A 17,488-nucleotide genomic window follows, 5' to 3' on the forward strand; every position below is an offset into this window, starting at 1 on the left:
CGGACTCAGATTCTTTAGCAATAACAAAAGCACCTCTGGTCACAATTCTCCGGAGGTCCGCATCGACAGAAGATGCACTGAACATGGACATCTCCTGGTTTGCGTGATCGAGCGTGTATGAGGATGTATATATGCGTAGCGCTGCGCCTCGGTTGAGATGAAAGACTCGACAATTGTCGGAACTGCCTCTCCATTGATCGCATTTGCTGGCCTAAAGCGTTCAAATTTGCCTCTCTCTCTATCGTTCGTTCGTTTGTATCAATCCCCTCCTTGCGTTTCCATTGATCCTACGCCTAAAGCTTTCTATTGCATCTCCATCGATCCCCCCCTCTCATATCATCAATCGTTTCCTTGCAATCAGTCCGGCTATGGTGCTGCCCCATCCCCTTCTCAACTTCGCGCTTCCTGACCTCCACGACCAGGCCCAGAAGGTCAGGGCGATGGACGAGGAGCCCGCGCACCTTCTCAGGAAACGCCTACAGGCCATGACCTGGGCCGCCTACGCCAAGGATGCCGCGGTGGCAACCGCGGAGGCTAGGGCCCGGGAGGCGAGTGCAGAGGCGGCGAGGTGGAGGCGCGAGGCGCAGGATGGGAGGGCCAGGGAGGAGGGGCTGAGGAGGCAGGTGGAGCAGCTGCAGGCCAGGCTGTGCGTGCTGGAGGAAGCCGAGGAGAGGCTGGCGTCTGACATGGGCCTGTTGGAGGCTGAGGCCATGGAGTCTGCCCTGCACACAAGAGGCCTCGTGGCCTCTCTTGAGGCGCAATTGAGGGAGAAGGATGCAATCATACAGAAATTGGAAGCTGCCGCCGCCGCCGCTGCCGTAGCTGGAAACGCGGCCATCGCCACCACGATGCCGTCTGCGGCGGCAGCCGCCATCACTCCGTCATCGTCGTCCTCTTTTCTATGCTCTGATACTTCTTTCTCGTCTTCTTATTCCTCCTCCTCTTCTTCTTCTCCCGTGAACGAGAGAACCTTGATGGAAGTAGAAGATAAGCATAAGCATGTCATGTCTCCGGCCTCATCAGCTTCTTCATCCCCCATGGATGATGAGGGAGAGATCGAAACCTTGGTAGCAGCAGCAGATCTAAAACATAATCATATCGCTTCTTCCTCATCGCCTTCCATGGATGAGGGGGAATTTAAAACCTTGGTAAAAGATGAACTTAGAGAGAAGGACGTTGTCCTGTCCGCCGGCCATCGCCGAACAGGAGGAGGTTTAAGCTCTAATTGGATGCTTCGATTTAGGTGGACTCCATGCCCTCAAGCGTCTCCTGCCTGTGCTTGATTGTCGAGCAATTGAATTCAATTCAAGAGGGTGAACTTCCCAGTTCCTTAACCCTTAACATACTAGGGAAATCCAGACGAATCTGTTTTCCTCAATAGTCTTCTCACAGATTGCAAAGAGCATTTCCTAGCCCTATTTCGATGAGATCAAGCGCGTGTGTTACAAGTGCAACACAACGCGTGCTCTTTGGAATTCTTTCATGTAGAGTGCCAATAAATATCTTCCAATTCTCACCGTGCAAGCTCCACATCGCACTTACCTTGCCCTAGCATCAACTTGGAATTCGATAGGCTCATCTAGCCAGTAAACTTTACTTTTGCATGGAAGTGATGTTGTCTCAGGGGTCTTTGCAAATCTGAGCACGCCTATTGCAAGGCGCTAGTGTCTATACGTAAGTTTCCATCTGTCGTTAATAATACTTCCAAGGTATATCCAGCACTTAACGATAAAGCCAAACGTTCTGAATTTTCCAAAAGATTAGTGGCCAGTCTGAGATCTTACAATTCGCGCTACCCAATTGAGATTTCTTCAAATGCATAGACCCACACTACAGGGGCTTACGATTCGTACTCGCTGCAACGGAAAACTTGGCTGTCAATCGGAAGAGTTACGGCTACTTGTGAAGTCTAGAGAAAATACTACTCTGATTATACCTACCACTTACGACTTGATACCCTTGTCTATATTTCTAGCTGGTATGCCGTCGAGAGTTACCAGTTTGATCATTTCCAGCTCGTACGAAAGCCGAAAACAGTATACGACTTCCCGATCATACGACCCAGTACGAAAGTGATGATACCACATGGTATGAAGTCACAAGAGTGCTACATTGATCATACCACGTGATTCCCCCGAGTACACTTCTAGATTACCTCGTCTTTGATAAAAAAAAATGCCCTGCATTCCATGGTTTCTTGGACTCATCATTGACGTTGCCTCTCTCTTTATAAAGCTTGTTCCAATACGTCAAACAATGTGTCGACCTAATTCTACACAGATTAGGTCCTAATTCTGTATATCACGTCCTAATTCTACACCAAAGCCCCCAAGTCTCTATTATGTCCTAGAAAAAATGCGCGATGCTCTTTTCAGGCGTGCAAAAGCTCTTTCCATACACCCCTTCGCTTTTTGCTTTCTTTTTGTGCATTGCTCCACTTAGAAATTCCTCCCCTAGACTAGTGGCACAAGCCTATCAACAAATACAAATTCTTTTGTTTTTGGTTTTGAACTTAGCCTAACTCAAGTTGCCCATTCAAATTCTTTGCTTTGTGGTTTTTTGGTTTTGACCTTAGCCTAACTATGGTTTCCCATTCTTTTTTTTTTGTTTGTGGTTTTGACATCTACCTAATCGTAGAACAGGACATGATCCCATGAGGCAAACCCCCTTGAAAATCTACAAAAGGCAATTCTTTGGTTTGTGGTTTTTGGTTAGCCTAATTACAATTGCCCATTCTTTTTTTTTTTGGTTTGTGGTTTTGACATCAGCCTAACCCTAAAATAGGACGTCATCCCACAAGGCTAACCCCTTCAAAATTCTACAAAAGGCTAACCCCCTCAAAATTCTACAAAAGGCAATCTGGTGACCCATACTAGTTGCCCATGCTAATCCCTCAAGAACATTGAAACATATTCTCTAAAGAAAGGGAATATAATTTTCTCCCCATCTCTTGTAAGCTCTCCAATCCTAGTATTCTTCCCCAAACATGCTAATCCATTAAGAACATTGGAACATATTCTCTAAAGAAGGGGAATATAATTTTCTCCCCTTCTCTTGTAAGCTCTCCAATCCTAGTCTTCTTTCTTTGGGGATATAAGCTCAAACCAATTAGTTGAGTGTTATCTTCTAGTCCCCATATGATTATATAGACTTTAGATTTCTTCTTAATTTGAAAGGCATACAGTGAGTTATAAACAATATGAAGGAAGAGAGCACTATTTTTGCAATGGTCAAAAGTCATACAAAACAAGTACAAAACCAAGATGTGTCCTCCCCATTTGTAATTTGGCACTTAAGCTCATGCTCCATCCATTTAAACATTTTCTTTGAGGAAACCTAATCATATTCAACAACCTAGCTACCCAAAGATCTCCAACCTTGATGTGTTTACCCTCCAGTTGGGTAACTTAAAAGGGGCAAGGTCCCAATCCAACATTGCTAATCTATATCTAGAAGTTTAGAAAACTCACCATAGATCTACATCAGTTGCTCTAAGCCAGCGACTATGCTTCTTTGCATTTGATTAAGCCACTCCTCACTTTGAGCCCTACATTTTTAAGAAGAGGTTGAGTTGCAACAACAAATAAAAGAGGTGGCAATGGGAAGCCTTACTAGATAGAGCATTTCAATGAAATCTTATTGTATTATAACCATTAATACACATAGGATTTGATAACCATTAACACACATGTCAACAAAAGGCTACCCCAAAAAGAAAACCAAGTGACTAAAGTACCCAAAGTGCAAAACCCCAAATTCCACAAATTTGGTGACAAGGGCTAGTTAAGTTGGTCATACACCTTGTCAAAATCAATGTTAATCAATAATAACTTCTCACTCTATTGAGTGACTAAATCAATCCCAAGGATAAGGTTTTAAGATAGTCTACTTTAGTCTCTCTATGTGGTACTTCAAAATCCTACACCTATCTTCACCATGAGCCTTGCCCTTCTTTATGTGCTTAATAGCATATCCAAATCCACCCTAATAATAAGGGGACTATCAAGTGCAAAGACTACAAGTTCTTTTACATGTTAATGTAGAAAAAAATAGGCATCTCATTTGGCTCTACTTTTCTCTCCTCGGTCTTTGTGCCCTCGTGACATCGAAACATGGAAGCAATAGCTACACCATTAGTAGTAATAATTACCAAGGTTTTCCTCGACCATAGTGATATTACCCCTAACTTATTTTGACTTTAGAGTTCAAAACAAGAACTAGATAAGAGCATCGCCCAAGAATGCCATTTAATCCCTAGTTGCACCTTAGCACCTAAAATGCTATTATTTTTCTTAGCTTAATGATTATTTTCAATGTTTTGAAAGAGATGAAGTAGAATACGATCAGTATGATAGTTAGCGAGAGCAGAATCAATAGAAATTCAACATGCTATAGCAGGATCATTGAACGTGTGCCCCAGATGCTATTATTTTTCTTAGCTTAAAGATTATTTTCAATGTTTTTTAAGAGATGAAGTAGAATACGATCAGCATGATAGTTAGCGAGAGTAGAATCAATAGAAATTCAACATGTTATAGTAGGATCATTGAACGTGTGCCCCAGATAAACCTTAGCGATATATGAGGTCCATTGGGCTTTCCTAGTCAACTAGGGAATGAAGCAACACCCACTTTAATTTTTCCTTTGTCCATAATAAGAAGCGGATGCATTCCCACTTCCTCTACTACTAGAGGTATATCTATCTCCTCTGTCTCTCCAACCTCTTGGTCATGCCTCGTGATCTGTTTGTAGTAGTGGCATACTTTGGACTGCACTGTCATATATTGTATTACTCTGTAGCTTTGTTGGGAGCTTAAGTGCTCTTGCCCCTTTTATAGATTTTTTAAATGTCATTATGATAGGGACATGATCTAAACCTATGACATTGCTCACAACCCTTTAGTTTCACTTAGGGACAATCTAGGAATTCTCATCACATACATAAAACTTGTCATACCAAGAAGCCTACCATGTTTGTGTACCATGCATATTATGCCAACAAGTAAACACGGATCAAGCTTGTATTGATTGACTTAACCATATCCACCATGACAGGATGATACAGTACCATCTGATTTGAGCTTTCCACTTCATCACGGACCATATAAGAGTTGGCATGCAATCTATTGCATACATCAATAGTCATATTCCAATCTATAGCCAAAGGGGTGCAATGATTTGAAAGATATCCCAATAACCATTGTCAACTTCTTGTAGACATTGGAGGAATATTGAGTGTACACCCATATATAAAATCAACCTTCTCATCCCCAACTAATATCTAATAACTTGGCCACATCAATCACCATCAATGAAAATAGAGATGAGCCTCCTTACCTAAAACCACAGTTCCAATCTATAGCTAGAGGGGTGCAATGATTTGAAAGATATCCCTATAACCATCTTCAACTTCTTGTAGACATTGGAGAAATATTGAGTTCATACACAGATGTAAAATCAACCTTCTCATCCCCAACTAATATCTAATAACATGGACACATCAATCACAATTAGTGAAAAGAGATAGGGTTGAGAGCCTCAAGATGATATCAAGGTGGATTGTGGTGACCCATTGAGCCCATGGCATGTGTAAGTGAGGTAGCTCTTAGACCAAAGGGAGAGAATGGTGCCTACATACATATGGTCCATAACACAATGCTTAAAGCATAATCCCAAGGGGATCTAAACACTTGGTATCAAAGCTACACCCCATGGTGTGTAGGAGGCATCTTGGAGGGGGGGGGGGGGGGGGGGGGGAGAGGCAAAACAATGTGTGATGGGTAAAAGTAAGGAAACATTGAGAAAAAGGGAAAACAATGGCAAAGAGGGGAAATAGCCTTGAAGTGAAGTAGAGAAGCAAAAGATTGAGATGTTGTATGGTACAAAGAGGAAAATTTTGGCTAAATTGCATGACTTGGAGCATGAATACAAAACATTGTAGGAGAAAGGTAGAGTCAAAGAGCATGGTTTATGAGCCTTCAAAGAGATAAAAAGATAAAGTGAAAAGAAAAAATGATTTGAGTGAAGGGAAAATTAGGACTAAAGTTGACCCGTCGTGCCTTGAATGATAAACTTAATGGTTGGTGTGAAGAGCGTCATGATGAACTTGGCTATAATCTATTGGCTGTTGAGAGAAAATTGAGGATGATTTTTGCCAATGAATAAAGAAAGTATGTGGCTAATGGGGCCTTGTCAAATGAAAAGAGAAAATGTGGTTAACCCCATGTATTTGAGTTGTTGGATGAGGCCATTCATGTGTAAAAATTGATGATTCTATATAAGAAAGTGATGGAGATAGTGAGGCTAGTGAAAGTGAAGAGGATGACTAATGGATCTTGCAAGAGTAGGGTTGGTGGAATGAGAGGTAAAAAGAAAATAATATAAGAAGTCCCAAGGCCACAAGAGAGGAGGTAGAGACTAGATTGAGGACAATGCTCTCGAGTTATGGTGAGTAAGCCTCAAGAAAACCATTGTCTACTATGTTGATGATCCAAAAGAGGAATAAGAAGGCATTGCAATTGGAAACAATGGTGAGAGTGGTGGCTTGTCCAATCCATAGACTAGGAAGAATACAAGAAAAGATGGGCAAACCTCAAAATGGAAAGTGATGCATGGATCAATAGCTAAGTAGATGAGTCAATCTAAATCAATCAAGCGACACTAAAGCAATGATGGAATGGAGGGACCTCAAGGGGGTTCACTATATGTATATCCTCTACATCACCTGCATTCAAGCCCTATTTATATATATTTATTTGTAAATTTTCCTTGAAAACACACCCATTTTATTTAATCTATAAATAATAATTTATATTTTACCCTTCTATATATGAAAAATGTGTGAAAATGGTATTTCAAAAATCCCTTATGGATGATACATACATGTATTTATGAGTGACCCTCCTAAGGGAGGGACAAAGTTGAGGTGAAAAAATGGTAGTGCATTGCAATTGAGCTATGCCACAACAATTTTGAAGACCCGACCTAGACCAAGAAGGCCATGGAGCCTCATCTTGAAGAGAATGTCTATTATTATGATTGAAAGGGAGGTTTACAGGCTAAATCAAGTTTACAATAAAGATGCATATTGTGAAGAAACTACTTGCGAGGGGAAAGAAGAGGCCTATGGGCTAGATTACGAAATCAAAACATAAGCCTATGGGCTAGATGATTTTGATACTGAAGAGTACCTCGGGGAAAGGTGACATGCAAAGTTAGAAGAGTACCTCAAGGAAATGTGACATGCCAAGTTAGAAGATCAAAGGGAACACATAGGGGCATATGGGTCATGTTGTGAAGAAGAGAAATGACACCAAGGTGACTACACGAAGGTTGACGGGTTAGGTTATGAAGCATACAAAGGTAAGGGGTGCCAAGAGGGTCACATGGAGGCCTGTAAGTCGAATGCTTAAGAGCATGTTGAAGAACTTGTAATAAATTGGGCGAGGATAAACAAAACCATGGTTGTGAATACTCTAAGGGAAAAACTAATGATGAAGATGGCCTTCAAGCCAAGTTCATTTTTGATAGAGTACTAATGGAGGATTGCAAAAGTGAAATGAGGCTAGTGAGGCTAAGTCCCAATTTGATGATTCTTGTGTCAAAGAGGCATGTGGACTGAGTAATGGGACAAAGGAGAGTGAATACATTCCCATGTGGATTAACATGGGTGATGACAAGTGGGACATTGAGGATGAAATGATGGAGTACTAATGATGAAGATGGCCTTCAAGCCAAGTTCATTTTTGATAGAGTACTAATGGAGGATTGCAAAAGTGAAAATGAGGCTAGTGAGGTTAAGTCCCAATTTGATGATTCTTGTGTCAAAGAGGTATGCAGATTGAGTAATGGGACAAAGGAGAGTGAATACATACCCCTGTGGATTAACATGGATGCTGACAAGTGGGACATTGAGGATGAAATGTTGGAGGCCCGAAGGATGTAGCTTAGAAGAGAAAATCTCAAGGGAGCTCCCATAATCCAAAGGTGGCTTTAAATACCGCCATATGGGAGAATTTGGGATATGGAAGGTAATGAGATTGGTAGAAGAGAAGACTCTTTCACCTACAAGGATAAAGAAATTGGGACAAGAATAAAGACTCTTGCACCTAGGGGGGAGTATAAAGGAACTAGGATTGGATGAGATGTCATGTGCTAAGGGGTGGGCTAGACCCGAATGGTTCAATGGAGTGGGTGCATGATTTGAAGAGAGGAAATCCTATGAGCTTGATGCTTTGTTTGTAGATGATTGTGGAGCTAATAAAGAGAATGAGGTGACCATTGGGACAAGTTATGAAGAAGAGATTTGCAAAGCTACCGAGTATAAACAAGTAGACCATGTGTGCAAATGAAGGTCAAAGACTTGTGGTATCAGTACGTATAAAGAAGCCAATGGGCTTAAGTGACAATGGGGAGCTTGAAATGCTAGAAAGTATAAATGAGCTAGTGGGGTGTAGTGATAAAGAGTAGGCCTATCATAGGCCAAGTGTTCAAGGACTCATAGTGCTCGTGATTGTAAAGAATCAAATAGAGTAGTGGAATGGTGTGGAGGCCAAAAGGCAGAGTGATGATAAGGAGGTGTGTGAAGGTGAGGTAGTGAAATTCTGAATCATCTAGTGGGAGAGAATAGGTGCATTTCACTAGACTTTAATGGCTAAATGTGAGGGACACAAGACCTCATACAAAATAGAAGAAGGGAGTGCTAGGACACGTATAGACCATGGCAAGTGGATCTTTTGGAATGGTGCATGACTCATAAAGGTATGGGATGGATAAGATCTCATGTGTCCAATGAATGTCCCTTTCAAGGAGAACACAATATGACTATTCTGCCTACACAATCAAGCACATTTCCATCTCGAGGCAAAAGGGATGCAACTTGCTAAGTGATGCCATAGTGGTCGGTTGGCCACATGGTGGGCTTGGGGGGTCTGTGATATCCCGACTTTAATTTAAAATCTTTCCAAGTTCTCGCAAAATGGACTTCAAGAACTCTAAAATCATTAAATAGAGAAGATATCGAGCAAAAATACCTGAGGATTGTAACCCAACATTTTTCGGATTGATAAGGATTGTAGACACCCGTCATAGAAGTTCCCGTGTGAACGAGAGTTATGAGTTATATTAGTCATTAGTGGTCCAAAAATACTAGATTTTTAGACAAAACTACATTATTTTTTATATTTTGGATATTATTTATTGTAAATATCCTAAAAAGCTATGAAAACTTCTAGAAAAAGGTGTCATGTAAAAAAAACACGTAGATTTTAAGCCAGTTTTGGAGATTTAGTGCAAAAATAAGGATTGCCAAATCGCGCGTGTCGCAATCAGAGTTTACATGCAGCAAACAACACTTCGAACATGGAGAAGAAGAATGAGTGATCTGGAAGAATTCTAAGCAAGTGTCCTGGGATTTTACCTCCCTTTCGGAGCCAACGAAACCACCAAATTTGTGGTTTGAGCATCAAATGTATCTTGGAAGCTTCAGATTACTAATTTTGCCATGATCCCCTCCATAAAGAACTCTTCTTGTTAGCCACAACCCTTCTTCTCTAATTTAGCTATAAATAAGAGGCATGGGGAGCCATTGAGAGTAGTTGTCGGAGCAAGAGGGGAGAGGCCCTTCTTAGGAGTATAGAGCAAGAAGGGAGCGGGGCAAGAGAAGCGTGAGCATGGGAATTCCTCGTCAAGGAGATAAGGAGGATACTCCACGAGCTCTTGAATTCAATTCCTCTATCCCTTCTATCCTATTCCCCCTTGTGGAATTAAGACTCTTCTCAATTTCTCAAAATTCTTGGTGATCATTTTCTTTCCCCATCAATCAAAATTCTGTCAATCTAATTATCCATAAGCTCCTTCGCCAAATTCTCTTTTTTGTGATCTCGCAATTAAAGACCATGGCCCCGAAGAAGAAAGCTACGAAGGTCATGGAGGTAGGAGTTGCCAATAATGCCATGGACACAATTATTACAAACGGAATGGTGAGTGCGGGGATTACAAATGAAATCATGAATACCATCAACCAAGCACCTGTCACGGATATTCAGGTACTAATTTTATTAAATAAAAATAGCTAGTAAGCCTTCATCCCATGAATAAGCAACAGAATCTGCATGTGCAAAATAAGATTTTATTCGATTCTTGCATATAATTTCCTTAAGGAATTCTTAACCGTGAATTCTAAGGGGTAACTTGGGTCTGTACTAGATGAACCTAAGCGAGTACAAGGAAGGTACTGTGTCCCTAAAATATTTAATAAATATGATTTTTGTGTTGATAAAATGAAATCTTTGAATCATGGACGCTAATCCTCGGTATATAAGAGACCTTGAATGCAATTGCTAAATGATATTGTTTGTAATTAAACTAATCAAGATTTTCTTTTATTGCGAGTAAAAACCCACGAAACTCCAAGGGAGTTATCCTTAAGTATGAAATTCTTCCTTAAATTCAATCCAAACTAATCCCCAAGGAAGAGGGAGTCCAAGAAGTCTATTGGAAGGTATTTCCACTTATGATGATTTGTCTCGAAGTTATTTTGCCACTTATGCTGATTTGTCTCGAAGTTATTTTGCCACTTATGCTAATTTGCCTCAATGTTATTATTTTTGGAAAGAAAATATTTTTCTTGAAAATAAACTTGTTAAAAGTTTATGTATAATGCATTTGAAATAAGATGTTTGTGATTGTAAGCTAGATACTAATCTTTCCTAAAATGATCAGGCTAAAAGATGGATGATTGAGTACAAATCGTAGACTGAGGTAGTATTGTGGTGAACATAGAATGCCGATTGAGGCATTGTTCTTGATGGCGCTAAACCTCCCCAAGGCCAGCGTGAATAAAACCTACTCCAAGGGGTTTTTCTTTTTTTGTTTCGCGTTAGTGAGTTTAGAACAATCATGACGCGAAAGGTCTTGTCGTAGGGAACTGCAGTTGCAACAACAAGAGGTGAGGATACCAAGGGGCTTTAGTCATAAACTCCTTAGGCTCTTATGAATTGCCAACTACCCTTTGATTTTCAGACTGTGTCAAAAAGCTCCAATACTAGTTGGGGAACAGAACTTGGATAGAATAATATTTTGAATAGAAAATATTGTAAAGGCTATTACTTTTTTGAAAGGAACTATTAAGAAGGAATCGCTTCACTATGTTTTTGTGTCGTAAATTAAGGGCATATAACGAAGGATAATTCAAAGAAGCTAATTTTATATGTTGAACCTAAAGTGGTAGGTAATTAAATAACTAAAACTACTCTTTCGAGGGAAGTTCGAGGATGGATCCCTGACGAGCTTTTCTAAGAAGGAATAAAAATTGCACTTGATGCACCATTAGAAACTAGAAAGACTGACTCACATCACTTTAGAACCTGCTAATATTAATTAGTCGCTAGTAATAGATTTGACTAGAAAAAATCAGGTCGATCCTCGTGGGAGCGATCGGAACTTCCATTGCAGGGTAGACTCTAGCGAGCCTAGTTAGCAAACACCAAGGGTTTTTTCAAAATCCCGAACGATGCTTCCTTTGATATATCTTGATGGGATACTAAGAACGTACTACCAAAGAATAGCTCGAGCCACACGTTAGAGTTGGTAACAGAGCACGTGTTGATGTAGGACACGACACAAGTAAATACAACTAGTTATATTTATAGCAAAAAAATAACATTTCCTTAAATAGTGAAATCATCTCTTATTGATATATGTTCTTGAGTTTTGGTAGAAAGGCCAACCTTGGGAATGATTCTTGATTTTCCAAGTTATGTTTATGTTAGCAATACACTCCTCTAGCTTTAGCCAGAGAAACCAGAAGATGCAGATATTGATTAGATATACAATCCTTGATCCTTGTATGACGAAAGACAATGTATTTTAATAATTTAAAGAGATTAAGGTAGATGGAAGCCCTTAAGATTGCCAAGATTTATCTCTTCTATGAGACCAGAGTAAAGTCAAATATGTTTACTAGAGGGCAACAGGTCAAACTAAGCCGATACATCTATGAGGAGGTTACAAGGATTATACCGGCTGATCGAGTCATGGTTGGAGGACACTTGAGTTGCCACAACTACAAGAAAGATGGATTACCCGATCTTCCTCTGAAATATAGATTTCTGGATATCTATTCTCAAAATCCTTATTACTATGCAATTGATGTATCACAATGCCTAGATTGTGGTAGAAAAATCTTTTCCAAGAATAATATGAGCTCCTGAACTACTCAAATAATGTATTTCCTTCTTATTGACGTAAAGAAGTATTTTTGTCCATTCATTTGTCCTTTTGATAAATAAAAAATAGTAGATAGACTTTTTTCCTAATTAAAAATTAAAACTCTCTTTTGAAGTATAAACCCTGATCATTGTTCGGAAGGACAAGTAGTACATAATTTCCTAAATTAATGAGGAAGAGTAAGCAAGTGAACATATTTTTTTTTTTGAACATGGTTGGAAAGAAAATTGATCATAAAATTGCATAATCTTTAGAACGTCACCCCGAATCTTAATACTATGGAAGCCCAAGAGAAGAAATTTCTTCTCAAGCAGTACAAGCCACCGAAGTTTGATGACAATGGAAGGGACATTCCAACTGAAGTAGAAACATGGATAGAGTCTATGGAGGACTATTTCACTATTGCAGGGATTGCATTGCCAAATCAAGCCATAATCGCCAAACTAAAACTCATAGCATGAGATGCTTGTCTTTGGTGGAAACAATGGTGCAAGGACTAAAGAACACCCGAGGGTGCTATCACTTGGGACAAAATTAAGGACGTGGTACGTGGGAGATATCTTTCGCTTACATATCAAGCCCAGAAGATGAACGAGTTCTTCAATCTAAAGGAGCCAAGCCTAAGCCTAGAAGCCTACTATTCCAAATTTGTAACACTTCTGAAATATGCACCTATGATGGACGTTTTACAGCAAGTATCTAAAGTTTTCAATGGTCTAAATCAGCCCCTGAATACACGTCGTCTTGAATCAATGAGACCATCGGATTTACAAGATGCATTGATTCGAGCAGCTCCAATAGTTTCAGGAGATTGAACAAAGGCCAAGAAATGGAAAAATTTGGAACAGAAACAATCAGAATAAGGGCAACTTCCAAGGTTATGCAAAAAGAGCCCAAGGACAGTACCAACCAAACAAGATAAAGAAGGCCAAATCAAATGCAGTGGGAAGCTTTATACCCACAGGAAGGAGCAAGGAGACTCCAAGGTGTTTCTATTGCAACGAACTAGGACATTTCAAGAGGCAGTGCCCAAAGCTGTTTCGCGGTTTCGCAGGCAAAGCTAAGATGTTAGGGGAAAGGTTGCTAGAATAACCTAAAGGAGGACAGTAATGATAAAGATCCCAAAATGGAATCCGATATGGAAAGAGCAAGAGTACATGCCACTCTCAATAAGAAGGGTTCAAATTGCCAATTCTCAGTTTTTCAAATACCAGTAGATTATCAAGGTAAACCATTTCAAATTTTAATCGATTATGGAAGTACCCACTCTTTCGTATCACAAAAATGTGCAAGAAGGCTAGACATAAGTACTATTCTTGCAACGAGAATGCTTGTGGAATTAGCAAACGGTAAATAATTCCTATCATCAACACAACAAACTAGAATGGTAGAATTTAGCTTGGGTGGCAATTCCTCCGAAGTGAACTTCGAAATTATGAACCTCGGGGCTTATGAGTGTTTGCTAGGAATGGATTGGTTAATTTCAAATAAGTCTCCCACATAGTAAAGGGATTGAAGAAAGGATTACATGTTTATCTAATTAAACTCAATAAGGCTGAGTAGGATAGTGAAGCCAAGGATCAACCATCTTGGCTAAAAGAATATGTAGATGTTTTTCTAAAAGACCTGACGGAGCTCCCACCAGCAAGGGAAGTAGATAATGAAATTCAACTTGTTCCAAGTACTGTTCCCATTGCCAAACGGCCTTACCGAATGTCGATTCCTGAAGCCATTGAGATGAAAGAACAACTCAAGCAGCTACTAGACCAAGGATACATTCGGCCAAGTAATTCACCATGGGGAGTCCCGGTTTTATTTCAGAAAAAGAAAGATGGAACACTTTGCCTTTGTATCGATTACCCTGGATGAATCTAGGTGACAATGAAAAACAAATATCTGATTCCCAGGATAGATGAGTTGTTTGACCGACTCCAGGGAGCAAATGCCTTTTCAAAGATTGATATCACATCAGGATATTATCAAATAAGAATTAGGGAGGAAGATATCCCTAAAACTGCTTTTAACACAAGGCACGATCATTATGAGTTTATTGTGATGTCATTTGGATTAACAAATACTCATGCCACCTTCAACAGGTTGATGCAAGACATTTTTCGACCCTACCTTGATGACTACATTCTCATCCTCTTTGATGATATCTTAACATATTCCAATAATGAAGAAGACCATGAACCACAGCTATGAACAGTTCTTGAAACAATGAGAGTCCACAAACTGTATGCTAAAAGGAAGAAATGTGCTTTTCTCAAGAAGCAGATTGAATATCTAGGATTCATAGTATCAATAGATGGCATTTTAGTGGATCCTACCAAGGTCCAAGTTGTACAAGACTGGCCACCCCCAATAATGATCAAGGAAGTGCGAAGCTTTCTAGGGCTAACAGGTTGGTATAGAGTCTTCATTAAAGACTATGCCTCAATTGCTGCATCTGCCATTGACCTTCTCAAAAAGCAGGTCTCCATTACATGGACGTTCACCAAACAATCTAGCTTTGAGTAGCTTAAGCAGAGTTTGGTAACCGCCCCTATTCTAATGCTACTTGATCTCAACAAAGAATTTGAAGTCATAATTGATGCAAGCTCTCTTGCTTTGGGCTGTGTGCTTATGTAAGAAGGACATTCAATAGCTTATGCTTCAAGAAAATTAAAGATCCATGAAAGAAACTATGACACACATGATCTAGAATTACTTGCTGTAATTCATGCCTTTAAACTATAGAGACATTACTTGCTTGGTAATAGGTTTTCTCTAGTCATTGATCATAAGAGCCTAAAGTGGATTTTTACTCAACCAGATCTCAATATGAGACAACACCGATGGATTGAGACCTTGTAAGAATTTGACTTTTAAATCAAGTATAGACTAGGCATGGAGAATGTGATTGTAGATGCCCTAAGTAGTAAATCATTTCTTAATGCTCTAATCCAAGAAGAACCCTCTAGGGTTGAAACTCTTGCCACAATGATTTCAATGCCCAGTAACCCTCTCCTAGAAATGGCTAAAGGAGAGGGGGCGAAGGATCCAAGCTATCATGACTTGTTAAGAGAAATTTCCATCAAGGATTCAAATCCAAAATTCAAGACTAAGTATCAAGATTTTTCTATAAATGAGGAGCTTGTCTATTACATGACAAGACTATGTATTCTTACAAGTCAGGAACTCAAAAGGAAAATACTCTGGGAAGCTCACGATTTGCCATTTTTAGGTCATCCTAGTTATGCTAAGACTCTTAATACATCCAGAAGAAGCTTCTAATGGAAAAGACTCAAGGGTGATGTACTCAAGTATGCCATCGAATGCCTAAACTGCCAATGAATTAAGGCCCAATGTGTCAAGATGCCAGGAAAGCTCCAACTACTTGACATCCCTCAAATGAAATGGGAGTATATCAGCATGGATTTCATAGTTGGATTACCCCCAATACAAGGAGGATATAACTCCATAATGGTAGTCATTGATATGCTGACAAAAGTTGCATAGCTTATTCATGTAAAAACCAATTACAAGGCTTCTGATATCGCCGGGCTTTTCATTGAGGAAATTTTTAGGTTACATGGATTACCCCAAAGAATCATCAGTGAGATCGTGATTCTCTTTTCACCTCAAACTTTTGGAAAAGTTTATTCGAAGTTGTAGGAACCTAGCTCTGCTTCAGTACTGCTTACCATCCCCAAACTGATGGTCAAACAGATCAGGTTAACCAAGCTATTGAGGACATACTGAGGGCTTATTGTAATAGGGAACCCAAACGGTGGATCCAATACCTACCCTTAGTTGAATTTGCCTACGATGCATCATACAATCAAAGTATTCAAATGAATCCTTTTCAGGCACTATATGGGCAAGATTGTCTTACCCCATTAATTTTTTCTAATCCTACCCTACAGGTAGAAGCATCTAGGCAAATGCTGGAAGAAATGGATGTTATAAGGGAAGATATTCAAGTTGTCAAGGATCAACCGGAGGCATATGTCGATCAACGAAGGCAAGAATGCATCTTCAAAGAAGGTGACATGGTTTTCCTATGAGTTCGCTCAAAGAAAAGTTCTTTATCTTTGAGGGAATTCAAGAAGCTAAGTCTCAGGTATTGTGGGCCATATAAGGTGCTAAAGTGTATAGGGCCAAATGCTTACAACCTGCAACTCCCTAACAACTTGAAAGTACATAATGTATTTCTGTTTAATCTATTGAAAGCATATGTCCCCAACCCAAACCATATACTTGACAACCAACAAATTATAATTCCAAGTTAGGGAGTCCTCGAACTTCAACTAGAAAATATACTTGACATGTGAGAGAAGACTCTAAGAAGCAAAACCCTTAGAGAATATCTCATCCAGTGGAAAGAATACCCCGAAGAGGATGCCACTTGGATTGATCATGAATCGCTATGTAACAAATATCCCTAGTTTCATTCGAGATGAGGACATCTCGATTCCTCTAAAGGGGAGAGGATGTGATATCTCGACTTTAATTTAAAATCTTTCCAACTTCTCGCAAAATGGACTTCAAGAACTCTAAAATCATTAAATAGAGAAGATCTCGAGCAAAAAGGGACCCGAGGATCGTAACCCAACATTTTTTGGATTAACAAGGAATGTAGCCACCTGTCACGGAAGTTACTGCATGAACGAGAGTTATGAGTCATATTGGTCATTAGTGGTCCAAAAATACTAGATTTTTGGATAAAAATAGCACATTCTTGATATTTTGGAGATTATCTATTGTAAATATCCTAAAAAACTATGGAAACTTTTAGAATATTAGGGTGTCATGTAAAAAAACAAGTGGTTTTTAAAGCCAGTTTTGGAGATTTAATGCAAAAAGAAGGATTGGCAAAATCACGTGCGTCACGATCGTAGTTTACAGGCAGCAAACAACACTTCGAACAAGGAGAAGAAGAATGAGTGATCTAGAAGAATTCTAAGCAAGTGTCATGGGTTTTACCCCCCTTTTGGAGCCAAGGGAACCATCAAATTTGTGATTTGAGCATCAGATTATATCTTGGAAGCTTCAGATTGCTGATTTTGCCAAGATCCCCTCCATAAAGAACTCTTCTTCTTAGCCACAACCCTTCTTCTCTAATTTAGCTATAAATAAGAGGCATGGGGAGCCATTGAGAGTAGTCGTCCTCATCAGAGCAAGAGGGGAGAGGCCCTTCTTAGGAGTATATAGCAAGAGGGAGTGGAGCAAGAGAAGCATGAGCACAGGAATTCCCCATCAAGAAGACAAGGAGGAT

At 39.8% G+C, this 17,488-nt stretch overlaps 1 protein-coding gene across 1 annotated transcript; it reads left to right on the top strand.

The window, feature by feature from the left end:
• Positions 1-218: 218 nt before the first annotated feature.
• LOC148038578 (uncharacterized) lies at positions 219-2,447 on the top strand. Its single transcript, XM_087673607.1, has one exon. It carries the CDS (start codon positions 369-371, stop codon positions 1,281-1,283), a length of 915 nt encoding a protein of 304 aa, XP_087529733.1. The 5' UTR covers positions 219-368; the 3' UTR covers positions 1,284-2,447.
• The last annotated feature ends 15,041 nt before the right edge of the window (positions 2,448-17,488 follow it).

Source organism: Lygodium microphyllum, chromosome 3, assembly GCF_053477565.2.
Source record: "Lygodium microphyllum isolate KBCC chromosome 3, Lygodium_microphyllum_v1.1.10, whole genome shotgun sequence".
Lineage (NCBI taxonomy): Eukaryota > Viridiplantae > Streptophyta > Polypodiopsida > Schizaeales > Lygodiaceae > Lygodium > Lygodium microphyllum.

Coding starts and splice junctions, on each gene's coding strand:
- LOC148038578 (XM_087673607.1), top strand. CDS start 369: ATGGTGCTGCCCCATCCCCTTCTCAACTTCGCGCTTCCTGACCTCCAC.